This window comes from Cuculus canorus, chromosome W (genome assembly GCF_017976375.1).
Source record: "Cuculus canorus isolate bCucCan1 chromosome W, bCucCan1.pri, whole genome shotgun sequence".
Taxonomy (NCBI): Eukaryota; Metazoa; Chordata; class Aves; order Cuculiformes; family Cuculidae; genus Cuculus; species Cuculus canorus.
The window spans coordinates 4,334,429-4,358,666 of NC_071440.1; the positions used below are offsets into that span (position 1 = coordinate 4,334,429).

A 24,238-nucleotide genomic window follows, 5' to 3' on the forward strand; every position below is an offset into this window, starting at 1 on the left:
GCAACAAGCAGGAAGAACTGGAAGCCACCATGCTGCTGAAAAGTTATGAACTTGTTGCCATAACTGAAACTTGGTGGGATGAATCCCATGACTGGAGTGTGGCTATCGATGGCTACAGGCTGTTCAGAAGGGACAGACCAGGGAGGAGGGGCAGAGGAGTTGCCCTCTACATCAAGAAATGGATAGAATGTGAAGAGCTGTCTCTGAAGAATAGCCATGAGCATGTTGAAAGCCTATGGCTGAAAGTCAGAGACCAAGGCAACAAAGGGAACCTAGTGGATGGAGTCTACTACAGGCTGCTTGATCAGGAGGAGGCAATTGATGAAGCCTTCTTACTCCAGCTACAGGAGGCATCATGCTTGCAGGGTCTCGTCCAGCTGGGGGACTTCAACCACATGGACATCTGCTGGAAAAGAAGCATGGCCAGCTGTAGGCAATCCAGGAGACTCCTGGAATGCACTGAAGACAACATTTTAAGCCAGGTTATAGACACCCCTAGAAGGGGAGATGCAATACGTGACCTGTGATCGCCAATGTGAGCAAAGTCAGGACCCTGAATTTCAGGAAAGCAAACTTCCATCTCTTCAAGGAGTTACTGGATAAGACCTCCTGGGAAACTGCCCTCAGGGACAAGGGAGCAGAGCAGATCTGGCAGATCTTTAAGGATGTTTTCCATAGAGCACAAGAAATGAGGAAAGGAAGGGAAGAGACCAGCATGGCTGAGGTGAGACCTGTGGCTCAAACTAAAGGGCAAGAAGGAACTGCACAGGCAGTGGAAGCAGACGGGTATCCTGGGAAGAGTAAAGGGACACTGCCCGGTTGTGTAGGGATAGGGTCAGGAAGGCCAAGGCATGACTGGAGGGGAACTTGTCGAGGGAAGCAAAGAATAACAAGAAGGTCTTCTACAGGTATGTAAGTCAGAAAAGAAAGGTCAAAGAGTGTACCGGCCTTGATGAGCGAGACTGCCAAGCTGGCAACAACAGACGAGGAGAAGGCTGAAGTACTTAACAACTTTTTTGCCTCAGTCTTCACTGGCAAACTCTCTTCCCATACCTCTTGAGGGGATGGGCTGCAAGACGCAGACTGGGACAACAAAGTCCCTCCCACTGTAAGACAAGATCAAGTTCGTGACCACCTGAGGAACCTCGATATATGTCCATGAGATTGGATGAGATGCATCCCAGAGTTCTGAGGGAATTGGCTGATGTAGTCACCAAGACACTCTCCATGATATTTGAAAAGTCATAGCAGTCAGGGGAAGTCCCTGGTGACTGGAAAAAGGGAAACACTGCACTCATTTGTAAAAAGGGTAGAAAGGAGGACCCTGGGAACTACTGACCTGTCGATCTCACCTCTGTGCCTGGAAAGATCATGGAACAGATCCTCCTGGAAGCTATGCTAAGGCACATGGAGGATAGGGAGGTGAATCGAGACAGCCAGCATGGTTTCACCAAGGGCAAGTCCTGCCTCACCAACCTAGTGGCCTTCTATGATGGACTCACAAAGGAAGACCTATGGGTATCACTTATCTGGAATTTTTTAAGGCCTTTGAAATGGTCCCCCAAACATCCTTCTCTCTGAATTGCAGAGAGATGTATTTGATACATGGAGAAGTTCAGTGGATTAAAAATTGGTTGTATGGTCGCATTCAGAGGGTAGTGGTCAATGGCTCAATGTCCAGATGGAGATCAGTGATGAGTGGTGTCCCTCAGGGGTCCATACTGGGACCAGTGTTGTTTAATAATGCACAAGGTTCAACAAGGCCAAGTGCAAGGTCCTGCACCTGGGTCGGGGCAACCCTCAGTATCGGTAAAGACTGGGGGATGAAGGGATTGAGAGCAGCCCTGCAGAGAAGGACTTGGGGGTGCTGCTTGATGAGAAGATGGACATGATCCAGCAATGTGCACTTGCAGCCCTGAAGGCCAGCCGTATCCTGGGCTGCATCAAAAGAAGTGTGGCCAGCAAGTCGAGGCAGGTGATTCTGCCCCTCTACTTTGCTCTCGTGAGACCACACCTAGAATACTGTGTCCAGCTCTGGAGACCTCAGCACAGGAGGGACATAGACCTGTTGGAGTGGGTCAAAAGCGAGCCACAAAAATGATCAAATGCCTGGAACACATCCCCTGTGAAGATGGGCTGAGAGAGTTGGGGTTTTTCAGCTTGAGAAGAGAATACCCTGAAGAGACCTTATTGTGGCCTTTCAGTACTTAAAGGGGGCTTATAAGAAAGATGGGGACAAATTTCTTAGCAAAGCCTGTAGCAATAGGACAAGGGGTAATGGTTTCAAACTAAAAGAGGAGTTTAGATTCTCTCAGCCTCGAGGAGTAACCTTGAGAGGTGTGCAGCCCACTGTTGTTTCAAGAGAGCCCAAAGGGCTCTCAGGCTGCTCACTATTTATGAAGTAAGATGATTGACTCATAGTCCTATTTACATACCAACTGCAAGTGCCATTTTCTTCCAAATTTGGCTTGAGTTGGACACTGACCAGCAATGTGGCCAGGTGTGTGCATTACCATAGATTGGGCCCTTGGCTATTGTGGTGTTATCTGTCTTCCCTGAATCCACTTTGAGCTGGAAGCAACCATCAGACCAGATGCATCCATCACAAATGCCATAGTGGTTATCACTTGATCAGAGTTACAGGAAAAGGTCAGATTGTGTGTGTGGGGAAGCACAGTAAGTAACAAATTTTTGTGAATAAATAATCTATTCAAGTATCTATTTAATACTGAATATTGTGAAGTATTTACTGACAAGTGCCTTGTGCAATCTCATTTAAGGATGCATACTTTCAGAGGGGATAAGTGAACTCCAGACATCTCATTTCTGTTGCAGTTGTATATTTATGTATTTGAGGAAAATTGAAAGATATGTTAGTATCCTTGGGCTAAATGTATTTGAAGCTTGAGAAAAATCCTAACTCAAGTAAAATTATCAGATTACTTATTTTTCTAACTTCTATTAACTAGAAATCGTTTTTAAGCAAGACATTGCCATCACTGGATATGGCCTCATAAGTGCCTGCTTTGCATAGAATCCTAGAAGAATGGAATGGAATGGAATGGAATGGAATGGAATGGAATGGAATCTTTCAGTTGGAAGGAACCTACAATAATCATACAGTCCAATTGCCTGACCACTTCAGGGCTGACCAAAAGTTAGGGCATGGTATTAAGGGCATTGTTCAAATGCCCTTAAACACTGACAGGCTTGGGGCATTGACCACCTCTCTAGGAAGCCTGTTCCAGGGTTTGACCAATCTCTTGGTAAAGAAATATTTCCTAATGTCCATTCTGAACCTCTCTTGGCAGAGCTTTGAACCATTCCATATATCCTGTCACTGGATCCCAGGGAGAAGAGAACAATACCTCCTTCTCCGCTTCCCCTCCTCAGGAAGCTGTAAAGAGCATTTTGGTGACCCCTCAGCCTTATTTTTTTCCAAACTACACAAACCCAGACTCCTCAGCTACTCCTCACAGGACATGCCTTCCAGCCCTTTCACCAGCTTTGTTGTCCTCTGGACGCATTCAAGGACCTTCACATCCTTCTTAAATTGTGGGGCTCAGAACTGCACACAACACTCAAGGTGAAGCTGCACCAGTACTCAATACAGAGGGATAATCTCCTCTTTTGACTGGCTGGTTATGCTGTGTTTGATGTACCCCAAGATGCAGTTTGCCCTCTTGGCTGCCAGGGCACTGCTGACTCCTATTGAGCCGCTGTCAACCTTTCTGCAGGGCTGCTCTCCAGCCACTCCTCTCCCAATCTGTACTTGTGTTAATCTATCACAGATGCAGGATCTGGCATGTGGTCTTGTTAAATTTCATGCCACTGATGACTGCCCAATTCTGCAATCTATCCAGATCCCTCTGTAAGGCCTCTTGTCCTTCGAGAGAGTCAGCAGCACCTCCTAGTTCAGTACCATCAGCAGACTTACTAATAGTGCATTCAGCTCCTGCATCCAGAACACTGGTAAATATTTTGAACACAACAGGCCCTAGAATTGAACCCTGAGGAACAGTGCTGGCGACTGGCCTCGAGCCAGATGTAGCCCCATTCACTACAACCCATTCAGCCCTTCAACCAGTTTTTCACCCAGCACACCGTGAACCCACTCATTCTGCAGTTGGACAACTTGTCCAGAAAGATGCTATGAGGGACAGTATCAGTTAAAAGGAGACACTGGAGGTTGTCTCATTCAACCCCCTCGCTCAAAGCAGAGGCAGCTTGAGTGGATTGCTCAGGATATTCTACTGTTGGGTTTTGAATATCTCGAAGGATGCAAACTCAGCCATCTGTTCTAGTGTTCAATGACCCTTATGGTGTATTTTAGAAAAAATAGTGTGGAATTTCCTGTGTTTCAGTTTGTGTCCATTGCTTCTTGTCCTGTCACTGGGCACTGCCTAGAAGATTCTGTCTTTGTCCTCGTTACACCCTCCCATAGAATCATAGAATCATGGAATAGTTTGTGTTGGAAGGGACCTTAAAGATCATCCTGTTCCAACCCCCCTGTCATGGGCAGGGACATCCCTCTAGATCAGGCTGCCTAAGACCCCATCCAACCTGGCCTTGAACACCTCCAGGGATGGGGCAGCCGCAACTTCCCTTGGCAACCTGTTCCAGTGTCTCACCACTTTCATGTTGAAGAAATTCTTCCTAATGTCCAGTCTAAATCTACCCCTCTCCAGTTTGTACCCATTCCCCCTTGTCTTATTACCACAAGCCTTTATGAATAGTCCCTCTCCATCTTTCCTGTAGGCCCCCTTCAGGTACTGCAAGGTCGCTATAAGATCTCTTCTGAGCCTTCTCTTCTCCAGGCTGAACAGGCCCAACTCTCTGAGCCTGTCCTCGTATGGGAGGTGCTCCAGCCCTCCGATCATCTTTGTAGCCCTCCTCTGGACCCGTTCCAACAGTTCCATATTCTTCTTATGTTGAGGATTCCAGAACTGGATGCAGTATTCCACATGAGGTCTCACAAGAGAGGAATAGAGGGGCAGAATCGTCTCCCTCGACCTGCTGGCCATGCTTCTTTTGATGCAGCCCAGGATACGGCTGTCCTTCTGGGCTGTGAACTCCCATTGCCAGCTCATGTTGAGTTTCTCATCCAGCACCCCCAAGTCCTTCTCTGCAGGGCTGCTTTCAATCACATCATCCCCCATCGTGTACTGAAAACTGGGATTGCCCCAACCCAGGTGTAGGACCTTGCACTTGGCCTTGTTGAACCTCATGAGGTTCTCAGAGGCCCACTTCTCCAGTCTGTCCAGGTCCCTCTGCATGACATCCCATCCTTCTGGTGTGGTAACTGCAACACTCAGCTTCATGCCATCTGCAAACTTGCTGAGGGTGCACTCAATCTCGCTGTCTATATCATTGATGAAGATATTAAACAGCACTGGTCTCAGTACGGACCCCTGAGGGACACCACTCGTCATGGATCTCCATCTGGACTTACAGCCATTGACCACTACTCTCTGAATATGACCATCCAACCAGTTTCTTACCCACTGAACTTCTCCTTGATCGGGTGGCCTGCATTATATACCAACCACAAAGTTCACGTTGGTTCCTCTTTCTTTTATTCTGACCCACATGCTTTCAACCTGTTCGTGGCTACTCTTCAATGACAGCTCTTCACTTTCTATCCCTTTCCTGAGATAGAGGGCAATGCCTCCACCCTTCCTACCCGGTCTGTCCCTTCTGAATATCCTGTAGCCGTCAATGGCCACACTCCAGTCATGGGATTCATCCCACCAAGTTTCCGTGATGGCAACTAGATAATAGATTTCTAGTAGTACGGTAGCTTCCAGCTCCTTCTGCTTGTTGCCCAAGCTTCATGCGTTTCTGTAGAGACACTTCAGCTGGGCTGTTGGGTGCATCAACTTCCTAGCAGACCCTTTATTACCTATAAGGTGTTTTAGAGAAGTATCCTCTGTGACACCTGTCCTCCCACCACCTGTTACAGGCTAGCCTGATGTTATCCCTCTCCCCCTTCACATCTAATTTAGAGCCCTATCTACAAGCCCTGCAAGCTCCTGGGCAAAGACTCTCCTCCCCCTTTGAGAAAGGTGGCTCCCATCCGATACCTGTAGTCCTGGTGCTGTGTAGGCCATCTCGTCAAAAAAGCCAAAGCCTTACAATGTCACCACCCATAACTGGAAGGAGGGAAGAAAAAATCCCTTGGGCCCCAGATTTCCTCACTAGCCATCCCAAGGCCCTAAAATCTCTTTTAATCCCCCTTGGGCTTCGTACTGCCCAATAGAAGCAAGGAATGCTGTTTACTTAGAATGCATCTGTATAAAGAATTGCTTTCTAAATCTTTGATAGCCTCTATCAGTTAAATGCAATTCTGGAATTTCTTATTAGTAAACATACAAGATACCTTTTCAATAAATGAGGAAAAGGAGGAAGGAGCTTGAGTATTTTGTTGTGTGTTTGTGAAGCAAAAGCAGTGGAAATTAGATTTCATAGCATAATATTTGTTAGAGTTCAAGATATAGGCAGAGGTGGGAATGCCATCAAGAATTTGCTTCTGGGTTATTGCTGCTGCCATCTCAAAGCAGAAATATAGTCATGTTACAGTGTTATAACACTAGCTGGCTTAAAGAAGGGATTTAAAATTTGCTTATGAAGCTAGGATAGTATTCAATTTTTACTGTTAGTGACAAACTATACTGATCTGGCAAAGCAAGGACCAAGATTCCTGTGTTGAAGGAGACTAGCATTTCAGGGTTGCTGGGCTAAAAAAATCCCACTGTGCATAACTGAATAGTAAAGCTTAATCTGAGGGTTCACCTTGTGACATCTGCACTGCTGCATCTCCTAAAGATCTGTTTTTTAAACACTTGCTGGGTCAAACCTTTACACTGTTTTTACATGCTGTATTTTTGTATCATATTTGCACTAAAGTACTTACTACTTTTGACTTTAGATACCTAGCTGTAGCTCTTTATTATTAGCAGCATTCCATAGGAATCTTCTATTAGTATGATAGCATTTCTCATAGCAGCTTACCAAGATATTTTCTGGTGGATCACACAGAGATAGAAAATTCATGATACTAGTTTTCTGTGCTGTTCACTTTCTTTTCCTAATGTGATTTTCCCAAGTATATGATATCTGATGGAGGTTTTATAGTTAGAACAGAGAAGAACATTCTTTGTGACAGTCAATGAATAGGGGAAATAGTCTGAAAGAGGGGGAAAAGTGAGAAACAGTAGTATGAAGACCAAGGTTAGAGAAGAAGGAGGAGGAGGAGTTTCTCCATGTACCAGAGCAGATATTCCCCTGCAGCCTGTGGAAGAGACCACGCCGGAACAGATATTCACACTGGGGCTTGTGGAGGACCCCATACCGGAGCAGGTGGATATTTCCTGAAGGAACTGCGGCTTGTGGAAAACCCCCATTAGAGCAGATTTTTACTGACAGGAACTGCAGCTTGTGGAAAGGACCTGTGCTGGGGCATAGGAAAAATGTGAGAAGAAAGGAGTGGCGTAGAGGAACTGTTACAGACTGACCTTAATCTCCCATTTCCCATCCCCCATGCATTGCTTTGAATGTGGGGAGGCAGAGGAGTCAGGAATGAAGGACTGAAAGTGAGCCTTGGAAAAAGAGATGGAGAGAAAGTGTTATTTTAAATTGTCTTTGTTTCTCACCATCAAAATCTATTTTAACTGTTAAAAATTAAAGGAATTTTCCTCAAGTTAAGTCTGTTTTACCCATGACAGTAATTGGAAGTGATCTTCATGTCTTTAATTTTACCCGTAAGATTTCCCATCTGTTCCGGTTTGAGCTAAAGCAGAACTGATTTTCTAACTTTTCAGCTAAGTCTCATCCAAGTAACTTCATTTTCTGAAAGTTAACTGCATGTTTTCCAGACAGTGTCTGTCTCTAGAAGTGATAACACTTAAAATTTATAGTTATTAACAATTAATGAGATGAATGGTATGAAGAAAGCCCATTGCTTATACTTATTCCTATAGAAGCCAAGATCATCCTGGAGTTGGAGAAATGCTGGAAATCAAAGGCTATAAAGAGTCACACCTGCAGGGAGTGGTGGACAGGACAGGTGACCCCAAACTGACCAATGAAGTATTCCATCCCATATACGTCATACTCAGTATAAAGCTGAGGGTCAAGCCCTCTTCTTTGATGGCTGGTGTCCAGTGAGGACCTCATCCATCTGTCTGTTCCTGATCCTTATCCGTGAGTTCCTGAATCCAGTTAATGAGTTCAACTCCTCTCTGCCACTGAGTCCAGTCCAGGACATTCCCCATGCCTGCCCCGCAGCATCAATGGTGACTTATAGTCATCAGGGGAGTTTGATTTAGTTTTGTATATTTGTATATATTTTATTATTTTATTATTAATATTATTGTTTTCCTTTTATTGCTATTGTTTCATTAAAGCTGTTTTAGTTTCCAACCCACAAGTCTCTCTCCTTCATTTTCCTTTCCCTGGGGAGGGGGAAACTGGGGCTACAACTGCCCATTTTAGTTGCTGACCAGGCCAGATGCAGGGAGACTAAATCAGGACACCATCATATTTTCTCCCCCTGTTCTGTAGAGAAGGGGGAGTGAGTGGCTGGGTGGGTGTGTGGTAGCTGGCCAAGGTCAACCCACCACAGTTGTCTACCACTGAGGGCAGCTATTAATTTTTCAGCATGTTTAATTTAATGGATTATTGACAAAGAAAAAAATTTTCTGTGACAATTTAACTGTCATTGCAGTAGGACTGTATGTGATTATTGCAATGAAAAGGAAGGGCTATAACACTTCAGAAAGTGTTTGTCATGTTTTAGCATTTTCCTCATTTCTTATTCCCACTGCCAAACCAGAGATATTTCTACATTGGTCACTCAAACTATGTAATTTTGTTTTCTTACAATGTCTAGTCTCTGTCTCCTGATTCCTCTTCACCCTGGGGTGCTGAACCAAATAGGCAACATCATCAGGATGTCTGCAGTACAGCAGAGACCTCCACTAATAAAGAGGTAGTGCAATCTTTTTAAAAGCCATCTTGTCTGTATTGTTTATGCCTTTCTATTTTTTTTTACGTCTTTGTACATGTGTAATCTCCTCTCTTGTACCAAAACAGCAACAAAAAGAAAAAAATTATTTGATATTTTTCCTTTGTGCTTGCCTCACTGTCTGACTGAATGCATAATATACTGTATCTAAGACCATTTGCGAGACGGCACTCCTTACTCTGGCCACAATAACACTTGTTTAACAGGCTAGAGGGTGTTGGGTTATTGAGGAACAGCTGCCAATGTCATCTGTATTCAGGGCAAGAGGAGCTAGCCCTCTTTCTTATCTCTGCAGAATATCTTGCTATAAACAAAAACATTTCTCAGCCAGGTGAATAGGCCCTTCGAATGTAATAATTCAATGCTGCCTACTATCTTATCGATGGGCAAACTGACCCACAGGAACAAGTAAGTGATTTGTCAATAGCCTGCCAATGATTCACCGGCAGAACTGGAACTAGAATCTAGGAGTCCTGACTATGGGCTCCTTGAAAGCAAGGCCTGTACCTGGCAGGTTTCCACAATGCGTTAGTTCCACTGAGATGAGAAATACCTCTCATCTCACTGATATGATAATTTTTTTTTTTCAAACTTCAATGTTAGTTTTGCTAACAGAGCTCTGTAAGCAAATAGATGCAGTTGCTGATAGATAACTTGTGCTTAGCTATCAGCTAACAACGTGATATCTTCTACAAATGAATAAACCAATCTACTGTAACCAGAAATATTTGTTGAAATTTAAACAAGTCTTAGTTTATTCTTTCATTTTTTCTTCTTTATCATCTGGGAGGGAGAAGCTTGTAGCCTGTGTATATATATTAATTTAAGTCTATGCTTGCATTTAGAAGGGGATGGAAGCTTTCAGAAGACTTAGGAATTTTGTCCCTAATTTATCCTGCACCAAAGCCTTCAACATTGTGTCATTATGATTTCATCTACAATATTCTTTAGCTTGCTAAAGCCTCTGGCTTTATTCAGTTTACAGATGTAGTTACTTTGTGACAACTCTAAAGGCTGTTAGATATCATTAATCTTACTCAAAGGAAAAAAATTAACAAAATGCCACCCATTACATTTTGGGGTTTTTTTCTTAGTCCACCTTTCATGAAAGTGAGACTTTACTTGTTTATTTACTTGACTAAACAAACAAGGAATAAATTACTTGCTTGCAGTTTTCATTGTCTAAATCATGCACATTTATATGTACTTCTGTGCTTGCTACAGCATAAACATAATCAGTGTAGGACTGTTACTATATGCATTTACTCCAGCAGATATAGGTGGCTACATAGCCTGTCAAGAAAAATCTTAATAAGTAATTAAATTTAGTTCATAATTAACAGAGCAGGTCAATGCTTTTTTGTCATGAATAATAATATTATTGGTCCTTTTTTAAACATCTCCAAATGTATTTATTTGGAAAATGTCTTTATTTGGAAAATGTCTTTGAGAGATTATGTAATTTCCTGTATTTCTATTTGTTAAAGAGAGCACAGCACTAATTAGTAGTCAGGAAGCATGCGGCCAAACACCAAGAGCTAATTCAAAGTAATGTAGTATGTTGCCTACTTGGTAGAATATACCATATTTAGGGGTAATAACCCTCTAATAACTGGTCAGACTTTTAATTTAAAAGTAAATATTTTCCTAATAAACTCTCACAGTCTTTTGCTAATATCTATTACTCTCATTTCATTTTTATGGAGGAATTTTTAATGTACATTTAAGCTTATTTTGTTCTGTTTGAAATCCTATTTATCTTGATTACAGGCCAGAAAAAGCTTGGCTTCATTCCCAACATATGTTGAAGGTAAGATATATTTCATAACTTATTTTTTTTTTCATTATATGAAAAACTCCAATGTTTTAATGTATAGAACTTTATTTTCATGTGCAGAACATAAAACTTACTAAGGTTGGATGAACTGTTTTATATTAAACTATGTCCAACCTGGAACTTGAATTAAACCATAATAGGTGTTTTTGGAAGTTGAGTAAAATATCTTTCTCATTCTGTTACATTTTCTTGATGGCTCCTGCCACCTTTCTACTGGATTGCATCAATATCATTTAAATCACTGATTAAAAAAAAACACTGCGGAATTTGTAATGCATGTGAATGTGTGTGTAGAGTGCAGGAATGAATGACGAGACGGACTCCATCGAGGTGATAAATGGAGACCTTTATTGCTCATAGTGAGCTCCTTATATACACAATGTTATGTTGCATCTAAAACTTGGCATCATTTGATTGGTTACAAACAACTGTTCACGCGTATAAGTTTATACTACTATTGGTTAGTTGCTACTGTCCATGCGCCTAGATCAAATGCTTACTTGGTTAATTAGCTTTGCATATTTTACATGCTTTTCCCCTAAGTGATCATGATTTCTACTTTTCTAGCTTACACCTCCCTCTCAGCTTCTGGGTATACAGCCATAGCTTACTGTTGCTATCCATTGTTTCCTCTTACTGCACTGTTCATGGTCCTTCAAGGGCATCGTGGCCTTCGTTAATATAAAATGTTTCTACAGTAGAGAGCAATTAGTTGTCCAATAACGAATAGAGGTTAGACAAAACAGTCAAAATCTCCACAAAACTGAACTTTAATTGGCAGCAAGTTGGAGGAAACTTGCACCAATTTTCAGATACTTATCCTCTGATTAAATAACTCATATGCTTTATAGAAAGGGGAAGAGTAAAAAGCTAATGTCATATACAGTTGAAAACAGTGACCTCATATGAACAAACGAGGAGAAGGCTGAGGTACTTAACAACTTTTTGCCTCGATTTTCATTGACAACCGCTCTCCTCACCCCTCCTGGGTCATAGGACAACAAGATGATGACCAGGGGTTAAAGCCCCTCCCACTATAGAGGAGGATCAGATTCGTGACCACCTGAACACTTAGAAGACTATGGGACCTGATGAGATGCATCCAGAGGATGAGGACAGGCTGAGAGAGTTGGGCTTGTTCAGCCTGGAGAAGAGAAGGCTCAGAGGAGATCTTATATTGACCTTCCGGTACCTTAAGAGGTACTACAAGAAAGCTGGGGAGGGACTTTTTACAAAGGCTTGTGGTGATAAGACTAGGGGCAATGGCTATAAACTGGAGAGGGGCAGATTTAGACTAGACATAAGGAAGAATTTCTTCACGATGAGAATGGTGAGGCACTGGAACAGGTTGCCTAGGGAAGTTGTGGCTGCCCTATCCCTGAAGGTGTTCAAGGCCAGGTTGGATGGGGCCTTGGGCAGTCTGATCTAGTGGGATGTCCCTGCCCATGGCAGGGGAGTTGGAACTAGATGATCTTTAAGGTCCCTTCCAACCCAAACTATTCTATGATTGTATGATTCTATGATATTTAATTTGGAATGTATTTGAATTCCTTGATTGCTTTACAGTGTTGTGTCTTTAGACTGTAAATTTTGGCATTGGTTTAGTCTTTAAAAGTGTATGTTGTATATTTTAGAACCTATGACCAGATGAAGTGGTGTAAATTGCATAGCTTGCTTCAAAACTAGCTGAAGTTTAGAAACTCAAACCAATGAAGGATCTCTCTCTGATAGACAACCCTCTCTGTGTCACGGACCATCTTAAGGTGTGTCCCTGCCTCCTAGCAAATAAAATATCTCTTACCGTTCTTTGAGTTATTGATCCAACGGACACTTGCTTAAAACATTGAACGCACTATTTTTATGTAGGTAATTGTGAAGAACAATACTGTTGTTCTGCAGGTGTGTTCAGATCTCATAAAAATAAAACATGTTCCTCTTGAATATTCTTCCTGTCTTCCCTATACTTATTTTGCCCTATGTTTAAGATTTTGTGTTTTGATCAAGAACTGTTCTATAAAGTGTGTGTAATGGAAGTGCTGAAAAGGTCTTTATGCACAGAATAATAAATATCAACAATTAAAATACTGTATAGTTCAGTGCTTGAGACCATATGCCAATATGTAGCACTTCTAGACGCTATGTGGTTGGTTGGAAGTGGTTGGTAAGATGTTGATGCTGTCAGGCCTGGAATAGCACTAACACAAATATCAGGATGTTTGCTCTATCCCATCTGGGTGTTCCCCTGATAGACAAGGAAAGCATCCCAATCTCACACACACACACCCACACACACCCATCATCTTGATAATGGAAGCAGGTTTGAAATGTGTCTTATGGTCAGAACAACAGGTTTTGTTCATTGTCCTCATTTAGACTGCAGTGACTGATCAAGCAAATTACACACACACACATATACACACACACACATACACACAGAGTGTTAATATTCATTAGGGAGATAGAAATGCAACCTGATTCCTCCAGTTACTAGCACCTAGACCTATGGGCCCTGTGACTTGTGGCCCCTTCTCCAGTTGCTGGCACTTAGATCTTGCAGCACTCACATAGAACAGAGCACACAGAAAAATGAATTAAGAAAAAGGATTTAATAAGAAGACAGGACAGACTGCAATGATCAGGCACAAAGCTCAGTCAAACAAGCTGCTTGCATGTGACCAGCCTCTTCTATCCCTCTCTTTCTCCATCTTCCCATGCTTCTACTTCCCCCTCCCATCTACTTTGATCCCTCCCATTCTCCATCCTGGTCTCCTCCCAAATAAACAATTCGCTTCTAATTAGTTTTCTCCCACTGGTTTGTTTTGCTACATCCATACCCAAATTTGGTATTTCTGATACCAGTCCCTAGACACTCTCAGCCTTATATGCTACAGTTACCCAAGCACTGTTGAATTTGCAAGGTCCCACCCCCTCCAAAGGCCCCCAATGCTCCCTGTCAGGTGTCTGTGAATTGTCATCTAGCTCCTCCTTAAGCAACAGTGCAATCCAGCCATTCCTCATGGCACTGCCTGTGGCTTTTGGCAGCTTCTCACTCTGTTACTTGTCACGTCCAGCAATTTCTCTAGTTGCGGCCAGTGGTTTTCCACATCCTGTTCAATTGGCCAAACCTTGGGCCACAGTCTAATCAGTGGCCCACTCATTTGCCTGCAGCCCTAACAATAGAAATTCCATTCCTTTGGGATTCATTCTTGAAAGTGACCTGTGACCATAATTACTTTCATTTTTTGGGTATCCATTTTTGTAGTATCTGAACAGACTGAGCACACTCAAGGTACCTCAAAATGATCTATAAAGAAATAAATTGGGAAAGCTTCATGATAAAGTTTGTGTATATACTCATATCTGTGTATATATTATGAGCATGATTAAGAATTAGCTCTAGCTACTAATTTTTTTATTAAATTAATAATTGCCCATTCTTTTGCAGGTAAAGTTTTCAGTCTTTTTTAATATTATATTTGATGAATTAGAAGAAAATTGGCATTTTTGTCACCAGCTAGTCTGACTTTGGCACCTCTTAAATCTCAGCCTAACTAATTTTTACTGTCCTTGAACATTTTTTTTCTTACTTGTAGCAAAACAAGAAGCTTCTTGAATAAATATTCCTTTTTCTCAGAGCAGACAATTTTAACATATATAGAGAAAAGCCCTGTCTTCTGCAGATATAATCCTCAAACACCTGAAAACTCATGTATTATACATGTTTCTTTGTACTGACTTGTGAGGTGATAAATACATCATTGACTTTTAACTTTACACAGAAACTGATGAGAGCTGAAGTTGTTAAGTATCTTGCAGTGCTAGAACAGTAGCTTTTTCCAAACACAAGAGTCCTCCTCTGTATATTTACCTTCAAAATCTTTTTGTTTAACACCTCTCCCTTGTTGTGAAGGAGTGTGTTTTTCATAATATTGTTCTCTTCTATTATGGGAGGAGAGTGTACGTGTGTGTATCATAACTGTAAAGCACACGTGAGGAGATTCCACTACCTGTTCAAAGTGCTGCAAGAACAATTTAAGTGTTCTTGTTTCTATGTACGAACAAAACTAAAGAGGATATTTTGCTCTAGAGTGAACCCTGCCTTACAGGAGAATGATCTATTGTGAGAAATTGAATTAGCAATCAGTTTCCGCTAGAGAGATGTTGAGAAGACATGCTCAGTGTTTTGTATGCATTGATTAAAAGTATTGGTTGTCATGCCATCATGCTAAAGTGAAGTAGTTCAGAGGAGCATTTACAGCTCTTAGGTACAGGCTCAAGTAGTCAGAATATTATAATTTTTTTACCATGTTTTAATGTGATTTTTCCTCCCTGTATTTGTAGTTCCTGGACCTTGTGATCCTGAAGACTTGATTGATGGAATAATTTTTGCTGCCAATTGCCTTGGCTCCACTCAACTGCTTTCTGACAAAACTCCCTCCAAGAATGTGAGAATGATGCAGGCACAGGAGGCTGTCAGCAGAATCAAGGTGAGGGACGACTCTTGCTGTTTCTCAAGTTGGTGTTTTAAAGCTGCAGACATGAACTTGTACACTGAAGCATTCTCATGTTGTGTTATCTGTGGTTTCAGAAACATTAAGTGACTAATCTCTCTTTTTGCAAGATAAATCACTTATTTAATGCTGCTTTTTGGAACAAAGTTCCAGATAATTCTAATTTGTACAGTATAACCTTGGCTCTGTTCTCTTAGCCAAAAATCTATAATTGTCAGGGCAGGCCAAAAATGAGAGGCAAAGACATATGATTCAAAGGCTCTAGACAAGTAATAGCTCAGAGAGGCTGAGCTCTGCCTGCTAGCCAGTTTTATTAGCTCTCCACAACTGCAGAAACTGAGGGAAAAGTTGCCCAACAAGTCAACTGGGGAGAGAAGCACTTCAGGTTCCTAAAACATTCTAGATTTCAATTGTCAGTCAGTACCAAAAACGGACTCGGCAGGACCCACAAGAAGATGCCTCCACTCAGTAAATACCTCATGTATAGCCAACAACTCTCCCAGATATCATAATTCCTCTCTGCAGAAAATCATCTGGCAGAAGAAATAGGCACAAGGATGAAGCTGTCCATCTGATGGACCATGCTGAGAAAGTACCACTCCAATGGCACGGGTGGAAGCAACCACTTCAAATACAAAAGGATGATTGGTATCTGGGTGGACCAAAACCTGGTCTATTGTAAATACCTGCTTCAAGTCATCAAAGGCCCCCTGAACCTCAGGCATCTGCTAAAAAGGGACACACTTACAAGTCAGTGCTTTGAGAAGAGCAACCTTTTGAGCAAAATTCCGAATAAAACACTGATAAAAATTGGCAAAGCTCAAAAAGCGCTGCACATCACACACCGCTGAGGGAGCCTGAAAATGAAGAACAGTGTTCATCTTCATGTCCATGTTCACGCCTCAGGGCCCATTGACTACCCTAAGATGTTCATACACTGTTGGAAGAAGGCACACTTCTCCAGCTTGGCATAAAGACAATGACAGTAGAGGTGGGAGAGAACCTCCCAAACATGAACAAAATGTTCCTCCCACGTGGTCAAGTAAACTAAAATGTCATTTAAATATGCAATGACATAACCATCCAACAAGTCACAGAAGACATCATTCACCAAGTTCTGAAAGGTGGCAGGGACTACATAGGCCAACAGGCATCAAACAGTACTCAAAATGGCCGTACTTGCAAACACAGGCAGTTTTCCACTTGTCACCCCAACAAACATAAATAAGATTATAAGCCCCTCTCAGATCCATTTCAGTAAACCAGCATGCCCACTGCAAATACTCCAGTTGCAAAACAGCTCAGGAATGAGGGGCAAGGGCTACCAGTTCTTTATGGTAATATTATTCAGTCCCCAGTAGTCTACACATGGCCTCAAGTCTTCATCCTTCTCCATACAGCTATGGCATCATGCAGCTCAAATCATGGGTTATTTTCCCCCAAGGTTAAATCTCCTTGAGATACACATTGGATTTCCCCATCCTTCTGCATTACCTACAAAGTGCACTTGAGTCCCTCAGCAAAAGGAGTAACCCATGCTGTCTTTCCCAGCCAGTTCCTTGTATGTTCCAAGGGGGGGGGCTTATCTCTTTCCACAGTGTGCAGGGGGTTCGATTGGGCAGGGCCAAAATGACTGGCAGATCCTTTACTGTTAACCAGCCACATGGCTTCTGTTAAATTTGCATCCTAGTGCTTGACTATCCCAGCACCCATGGCTCTCAATATAGGTTTTAATAGTTCATTGTATTGTTCAGTCTTCCCAGAGGCACGATAGGGGATGTGATACACTCAGTCAATGCCATGCTCCTTGTCCCGGGTGCCTATGATGTTATTTAGGAAAATGAATCCAGTTGTCTGACTCAATTCTTTCAGGGGTGATGTGCTGCCATAGACTATGCTTTTCAAGATGGGTAATATGATTTACAACAATTTAAAGGTATATCCATTACAATTTCCTTCCCATCCCTAGTAGTCCACACACGGCCTCAAGTCTCCATCCTTCTTCTTTAAAAAAAATACAGGGGAACTAAGGGGTGAAGTGGACTATTGAATAAAACCCTGGGCTAAGCCATCCTCACTATAAGCTTTCAAGGCCACCAACTCTGGCCATGGCAGAAGATAGATATGATCCAAGGGGAGAGGAGTGTCTGGTAACAGCACAACAGACCAAACATGCACCCAGTGGGGGGCAGAGAGGAAGTCACTACTTGCTTTTGCTCAGAGGCGCCCCAAAATCCTTAAATTCTGAAAACAGCACCCCCTAGAAGGCCAGCAGATGGCTCAAGGGAGTTAACACTGCCATCACAGGACACGGGGAATGCCTTTAACAAGATATATCCCTGCTGTTGCCCCCCCCCCGCACACTCACCCTATCTTTCACTATCTTTCCTTTTTTCATTAGGTAGTTTCTAATGGTTCACAACTTCTTTACCTGTTCTTTCCAATATTCGCACCATCCTCCCAATGAAGCCCACTCAAGTGCTAAGGAACTATAGGGGAGAATCTCAGAAGGGGCATCATTCCCCCCCCCCCCTCGCTTTTCCTATTGCTTAGCTTTAAACAGAGTGCTAAGCACAACGACAATCGGCATAGAAGCCCAAACTCTCCAATACTCTGTGAAAAATACAGGATCTCTGGTCTCAGCTGCTCATTTCCCCCCCCTCCTGGCACAGCCCAATTCTACTGATAATACGACTATGATACACTTTCTCACGCTCTCTGCACCAAGAATAGCACAACACAATTCCACTGATTATAGCAATGTGAGAAGTTACAGATTGAACGATGCACATAGCAATGCAATACGAATCATCCAGTTATACTAACAATAAATTCTTGAATAAATACATTTTTTTAAAAAGTGTGCTTCCTCTTTAACCATAAAAAAGATTTTGAGCATTATAGGTCTTGGCATAATAGCCCCCTCACTATCCAAGAAGAGATGTTCATCTTATGAGTAAAAAGGATATCTGCCAGTAGATTGAATCTTGCATTTCTTCAATAAGCAGATCCGTAATTTCAGGTCTTCAGAGTCCTTGGGTTTATATTTAAACCAACTTCAAGCAATAGAATAGCAATGATGCTTATTTTCAATCACTGTTCTTCTCACAGTAATAGTACATAAGATGTTTTCATGGGATTAGGAAGAAATACCTTTGGGTATAAAGCAGTCAGAGTTACAGTAATATTGCTTCATGCTAAGAGACAACTTCAGGTGTTTATGGAATATATTATTTTCCCCATTATTGGAAGAATGGGATGGTATAGAAATATCCTTATGAAGGTGTCACAGAAAAACTCGGTCTCCAAAAGCATAGGTGTATTTGCATAGGAGGAAATGTAGTTGGGGGCAGAAGGGTTCAGTCAACTATAACTTCTATTTTTTTTTCAGGAAAATATAACATATTTCTGTGTTTGGGATTAAAGATTACATGCTTTGGGATTTATGATTCCATGTGTGTGAGAGACCATTAAGCAATCTGTATTTAAATTCTTTAAATCCAAGAAAGTTGGTATAATAATGTGTGGGATTCTTTTCTTGCATCTTATGTCGACTTAACTTTGGAGGAGCTACTCTCATTTTGTACTGCTGTAAATGAGGAAAGGCTCCTGGACAGTCAGTGAGGAAACTGTTTATTCAGAGTAATGTTTAAATGGGGAAAAATCCTTTTATGTACTCTCCTGGTTCAGATCTCTCTTCATTTTTTTAAACTGTTAAAGATGGAACTTTTATTTTCTTAAACCAAAAAGAAAAGGAAGAAATTAATCTGAGCAGAGACTAATCTAGAACAACTAATAGACTGAGCCCTGGCATTAGTGTATAGATTCCTGTTTATCTTAAGAGTCTTTGCAAGTTCTTCTCCAACTATTTTCCATCTCTGTTTATTACATGCTAAACAGATGGCCCAGAAATTATTCAAAGGCAGGAAGAAGGTATAGTACAACCACCATCAGCTTGATGTTATGTCTATTCTTTTGTTTGTTTTGTTGGGTTTTTTTGCCTTTTTATTATGTGTTTTTCATTTCTATATCCAAAAACGTGGTTTTTTCGGTTTATTTCTGATCTACCATGTCAGTTAACATTTCTCAGAAATCAGTTGCCTGGTTGGCTGTCATGAGCCATTGATTATCATTAGCCATTTTGTGTAAGAAACGGGATAAAGATTGGACTTATCAAAGGGATATAGATGCTAACAAAAATGTATACCAAAGAAATAGGACTGATACATTAAAGGTTTTATTCTGTAAACTCGCAAAGTAAAAAAAAGTGCTTTTTTATTCCTCTATAGAGAGTGTTTTGCTTGATTCACAGCTGTGTCAAATAAAGGGAAAAAGTATAGGGACACAGTTATATGCTGACTGACTCCTATTTTAGTAATATGTTATGATTATGGAGTTCACAGAATCACAGAACAATAGTGGTTGGAAGGGATGTCTGGAGATCATCTAAGTTCACCTAGAGCAGATTTCACAGGAATGTGTCCAAGTGGGTTTTGAATATCTCCAGAGGAGATTCCACAACCTCTCTGGGCAGCCTGTTCCAGTGCTCTATCACAATCGCAGTAAAGAAGTTTATTGTTCAGGTGGAACTTCTTGTGTACCAGTTTGTACTCATTCCCCTTGTCTTGTCACTGGGCACCATTGAAAAGAGTCTGGCCCCATCCTCTTGACACCTGGCCTTTAGATATTTATAAGCACTGATAAGATCCCCTCTCAGTTTTCTTTTCTCCAGGCTCTCCTTGATCAAGGGACAGTCTTCCTTTCTCTAGACTTCCTCTCTTTCCTCCAGGGTCTGGGATTCCTGAGGGCCGGCCTTAGCAGTAAAGACCGAAGCAAAGAAGGCATTCAGTAACTCTGCCTTCTCTGTATCCTCCATCATGAGGGCACCCACCTCATTCAGCAGCGGGCCCACATTTTCCCTAGTCTTCCTTTTGCTACTGATGCACTTAAAGAAGCCTTTCTTGTTATCTTTGTCATCCTTTGCCAGATTTAATTCCAAGTGGGCCTTAGCCCTCCTCGTTGCATCCCTGCATATTCTGACAGCGTTCCTATATTCCTCCCAAGTGACCAATCTCTTTTTCCACATTCTGTAAACTTCCTTCTTCCATTTGAGTTTTTTCAGAAGCTCCTTGCTCATCCATGCAGGTCTCCTGCCTCTTATGCTTGATTTCTACTCCTAGGGATGCATCGATTCTGATCTTGAAGGAAGAGGTGCTTGAAGATTACCCAGCTCTCTTGGACCCCTCTACCTTCTAGAGCCCTCTCCCATGGGATTCCTCCAAGTAGGTCTTTGGAGAGGCTAAAGTTAGCTCTCCTGAAATGTAGGGTTGTAATCCTGCTTATTGCCCTGCTTCTCCCATGCAGGATCCTGAACTCCACCAACTCATGGTCACTGCAGCCAAGGTTGTCCCCAACTTTCACATCCCCAACCAGACCTCCTTTGTTTGTTAGTACAAGGTCCAGCAGCACTTCTCTTCTCATTGGCTCCTCACCCTCCTGTGTTAAAAAGTTATCATCCATGCTCTGTCGGAATCTCTTGGACTGTGTGTGGCTAGCTGTGTTGTCTTTCCAGCAGATATCTGTGTGGTTGATGTCCCTCATGAGAACCAGGGCCTGTGATTGTGAGGCTACTTCCAGCTCTCTTTAGAAGGCCTCATCGACTTCCTCTTCCTGATCAGATGGCCTGTTGCAGACACCCACAACAGCGTCACCCTTATTGGCCTGCCCCTTAATTCTTACCCATAAGCTCTCGACTCGTTCCTCATCCACTCCTAGGCAGAGCTCGATACATTCCAGTTACTCCCTCACATAAAGAGCAACTCCACCACCTCTCCTTTCTGTCCCGTCTTTTCTAATAAGTGCAAGTTCTTAAAGAGTTATCAGATTTATTTATAGGCACTTAAAACTGTGAACATTTGCTTTTTATTCACAAAGGTACAGCTTCTGGAGGGAGTTAGCCTACTAGCAGTATGTTGTATGACTGTGAAGACACTCTTGCCAGAACTGTACTATAAATTATTTAAAACTGCACCTGTGGTACACAATTCCATTATTCTGAGAAGTCACTGTTGTTAAGCCCCTGTATGGGCAGGGAGGTCAGAGTGATTTTCATGGGATTAAAAAATTTACAAATTACATCCTACCTACTTTCGTATCTAATACAGGATTTCCTTATCTTTTTATTTATTTATAGCTTCTGGAATCTAATACTTTGTGTTGAAGCTATGCTAAAGGACATGGAGTACAGAGAGGTGATTAATGGCAGCCAGCATGGCTTCACCAGGGGCAAATCCTGTATGACCAACTTAGTGGCTTTATATGATGACGTAACCGCAGCAGTGAACGTGGGTAAACCAACGGATGTGATCATCTGGACTTCTGTAAAGCCTTTGATGCTGTCCCCCACAACCTCCTTCTCTCTAAATTGGAGAGAAATGGATTTGATGGGTGGACAGTATGATGGATAAGAAACTGGTTGGATGGTCGTATTCAAAGAGTAGTGGTCAATGGCTCAAGGTCCAGATGGAGATCTGTGACAAGTGGTGTCCCTCAAGGGTCCTTACTGAGACCGATGCTGTTCAATATCTTTATCAATGATATTGACAGTAAGATTGAGTGCACTCTCAGCAAGTTTGCAGATGACACCAAGCTGAGTGGTGTAGTTGCCACATTGGAAGGACGGGATGTCATCCAGAGGAACCTGGACAGGCTGGAGAAGTGGGCCTGTGAGAACCTCATGAGGTTCAACAAGGCCAAGTGCAAGGCCCTACACCTGGGTCGGGGCAATCCCAGTTTTCAGTACACAATGGGGGATGATGTGATTGAAAGCAGCCCTGCAGAGAAGGACTTGGGGGTGCTGGATGAGAAGCTCGACATGAGCCAGCAATGTGTGCTCAGAGCCCAGAAGGCCAACCATATCCTGGGCTGCATCAAAAGAAGCGTGGCCAGCAGGTCGAGGGAGGCGATTCTGCCCCTCTATTCCTCTCTTGTGAGACCTCATGTGGAATACTGCGTCCAGTTCTGGAATCCTCAACATAAGAAGAATATGGAGCTGTTGGAACGGGTCCAGAGGAGGGCTACAAAGATGATCGGAGGGCTGGAGCACCTCCCATACGAGGACAGGCTCAGAGAGTTGGGCCTGTTCAGCCTGGACAAGAGAAGGTTCAGGGGGGATCTTATAGCGACCTTGCAGTACCTGAAGGGGGCCTACAGGAAAGATGGAGAGGGACTATTCGTAAAGGCTTGTGGTAATAAGACAAGGGGGAATGGGTACAAACTGGAGAGGGGCAGATTTAGACTGGACATTAGGAAGAATTTCTTCAACATGAAAGTGGTGAGACACTGGAACAGGTTGCCAAGGGAAGTTGCGGCTGCCCCATCCCTGAAGGTGTTCAAGGCCAGGTTGGATGGGGTCTTGGGCAGCCTGATCTAGAGGGATGTCCCTGCCCATGGCAGGGGAGTTGGAACTAGATGATCTTTAAGGTCCCTTCCAACCCAAACTATTCTATGATTTTATGATTCTATGAATTGCTATTCTGGAGACTGTGTCTTGTTTGTGATCTAATATAATTATTAAGGTTCTTACATAATGCTATTGATACTATTCCATTTATTTGCAGGCTCCAGAAGGTGAATCTCGATCTGTGACTGAAGTGGACCTCTTCATTTCTATGCAGAGAATAAAAGTATTGAATGCAGACACACAGGTATGGACAAAGGAACATCTTTGCCAGGTCAGGCCTTGTCAGTGTTAAAATGATAGTCCTTCGAAACAGACCTTCATCTACCTGCCAAAATTTGACTTTCAGGGAACTCTTATAGTTCCCTCCAAGACTTCCTGGACAGAAATCTATGCTCAAGAACCATGTCACACATGGAATTAATCAGAGTTGTCTGACTGATTTGGCAGGTATGCTAATTGCAGTCAGCCCAAAAGATAAGAAGCTTTTTTCACATTATACAGCATTCTAAGTCAGCCTAGTACCATAATATGACAAGTACCAATTGTCCTCAGACAAGCCTAAAGTTGTGATAACTAATTTGAAGTCCTTAGTCCTCCGCATGTTGTATGTGTTCAGGCCAAGATACCGAAGTCTTTGTGTTCTTTTCCACTGTAACTTTCATTTTCAAACTGTGCTTTTTTTTGTTGTGTTTTGTTTTTGTTGGTTTTTTTTTTTTTTTAAAGTGAGTCTGTTGGTTCTTCTTGGCACCTCCTTTCAAACAGGAGACTTTTTTCCTTTTTGTAGATATTTATTTAATAATGGTGTCATACTGCCATTAATCTCTCTATAAAATGTGGGGTCCACAGCGGGCTGAGGACCCCTGATTAATGCACCCGGAAGGAGATCATGGGATGGGAAGTGGGCAGACAATATAGGACCATGCATGAAAGTAGTACTATCCATTCACAGATTGTTTATGTATAAGCTAATCCAATCATGCGGAGACGCGTGTGTTAATCAAGGGTATAAGAGGCGCGCGTAAGATCAAGCACGGGCCGGCCAGCCCTGTAACTTCAATAAAGAAACTTGCTTCCACATCACCGTGTCGTGTCTCAACAGTGACAATAAAACACCAAAAGTACAATAAGAATTTGCTTAAAACAGTGTCTGTTACCATTTTTTCTATCCTCCAGGAAACTATGATGGATCATCTTCTGAGGACCATTTCTTACATTGCAGATATAGGGAATATAGTTGTTCTGATGGCTCGTAGACAAATGCTGTGATCAAATTCCCGGGACAATGTGGAAGTATCTCACCCCTCTCAAGATGGAAAAAGGCAATACAAAATCATTTGCCACGTCTTTGAGTCTGAGGATGTAAGGAATTTTTTTAATCTTGTGATTTTTCTAGGAGGTAAAGT

General features: G+C 42.3%; 1 protein-coding gene across 1 annotated transcript in view; it reads left to right on the forward strand.

Annotated features, from left to right (window-relative positions):
* Positions 1-24,238, forward strand: part of LOC128850195 (amyloid-beta A4 precursor protein-binding family A member 1-like) — an 86,530-nt gene that overhangs the window by 46,540 nt on the left and 15,752 nt on the right. The window contains 6 exon segments of the mRNA XM_054053182.1: positions 8,891-8,989; positions 10,796-10,835; positions 15,204-15,349; positions 19,274-19,306; positions 22,993-23,079; positions 24,009-24,194. Coding sequence (XP_053909157.1) covers positions 8,891-8,989; positions 10,796-10,835; positions 15,204-15,349; positions 19,274-19,306; positions 22,993-23,079; positions 24,009-24,194 — 591 coding nt within the window.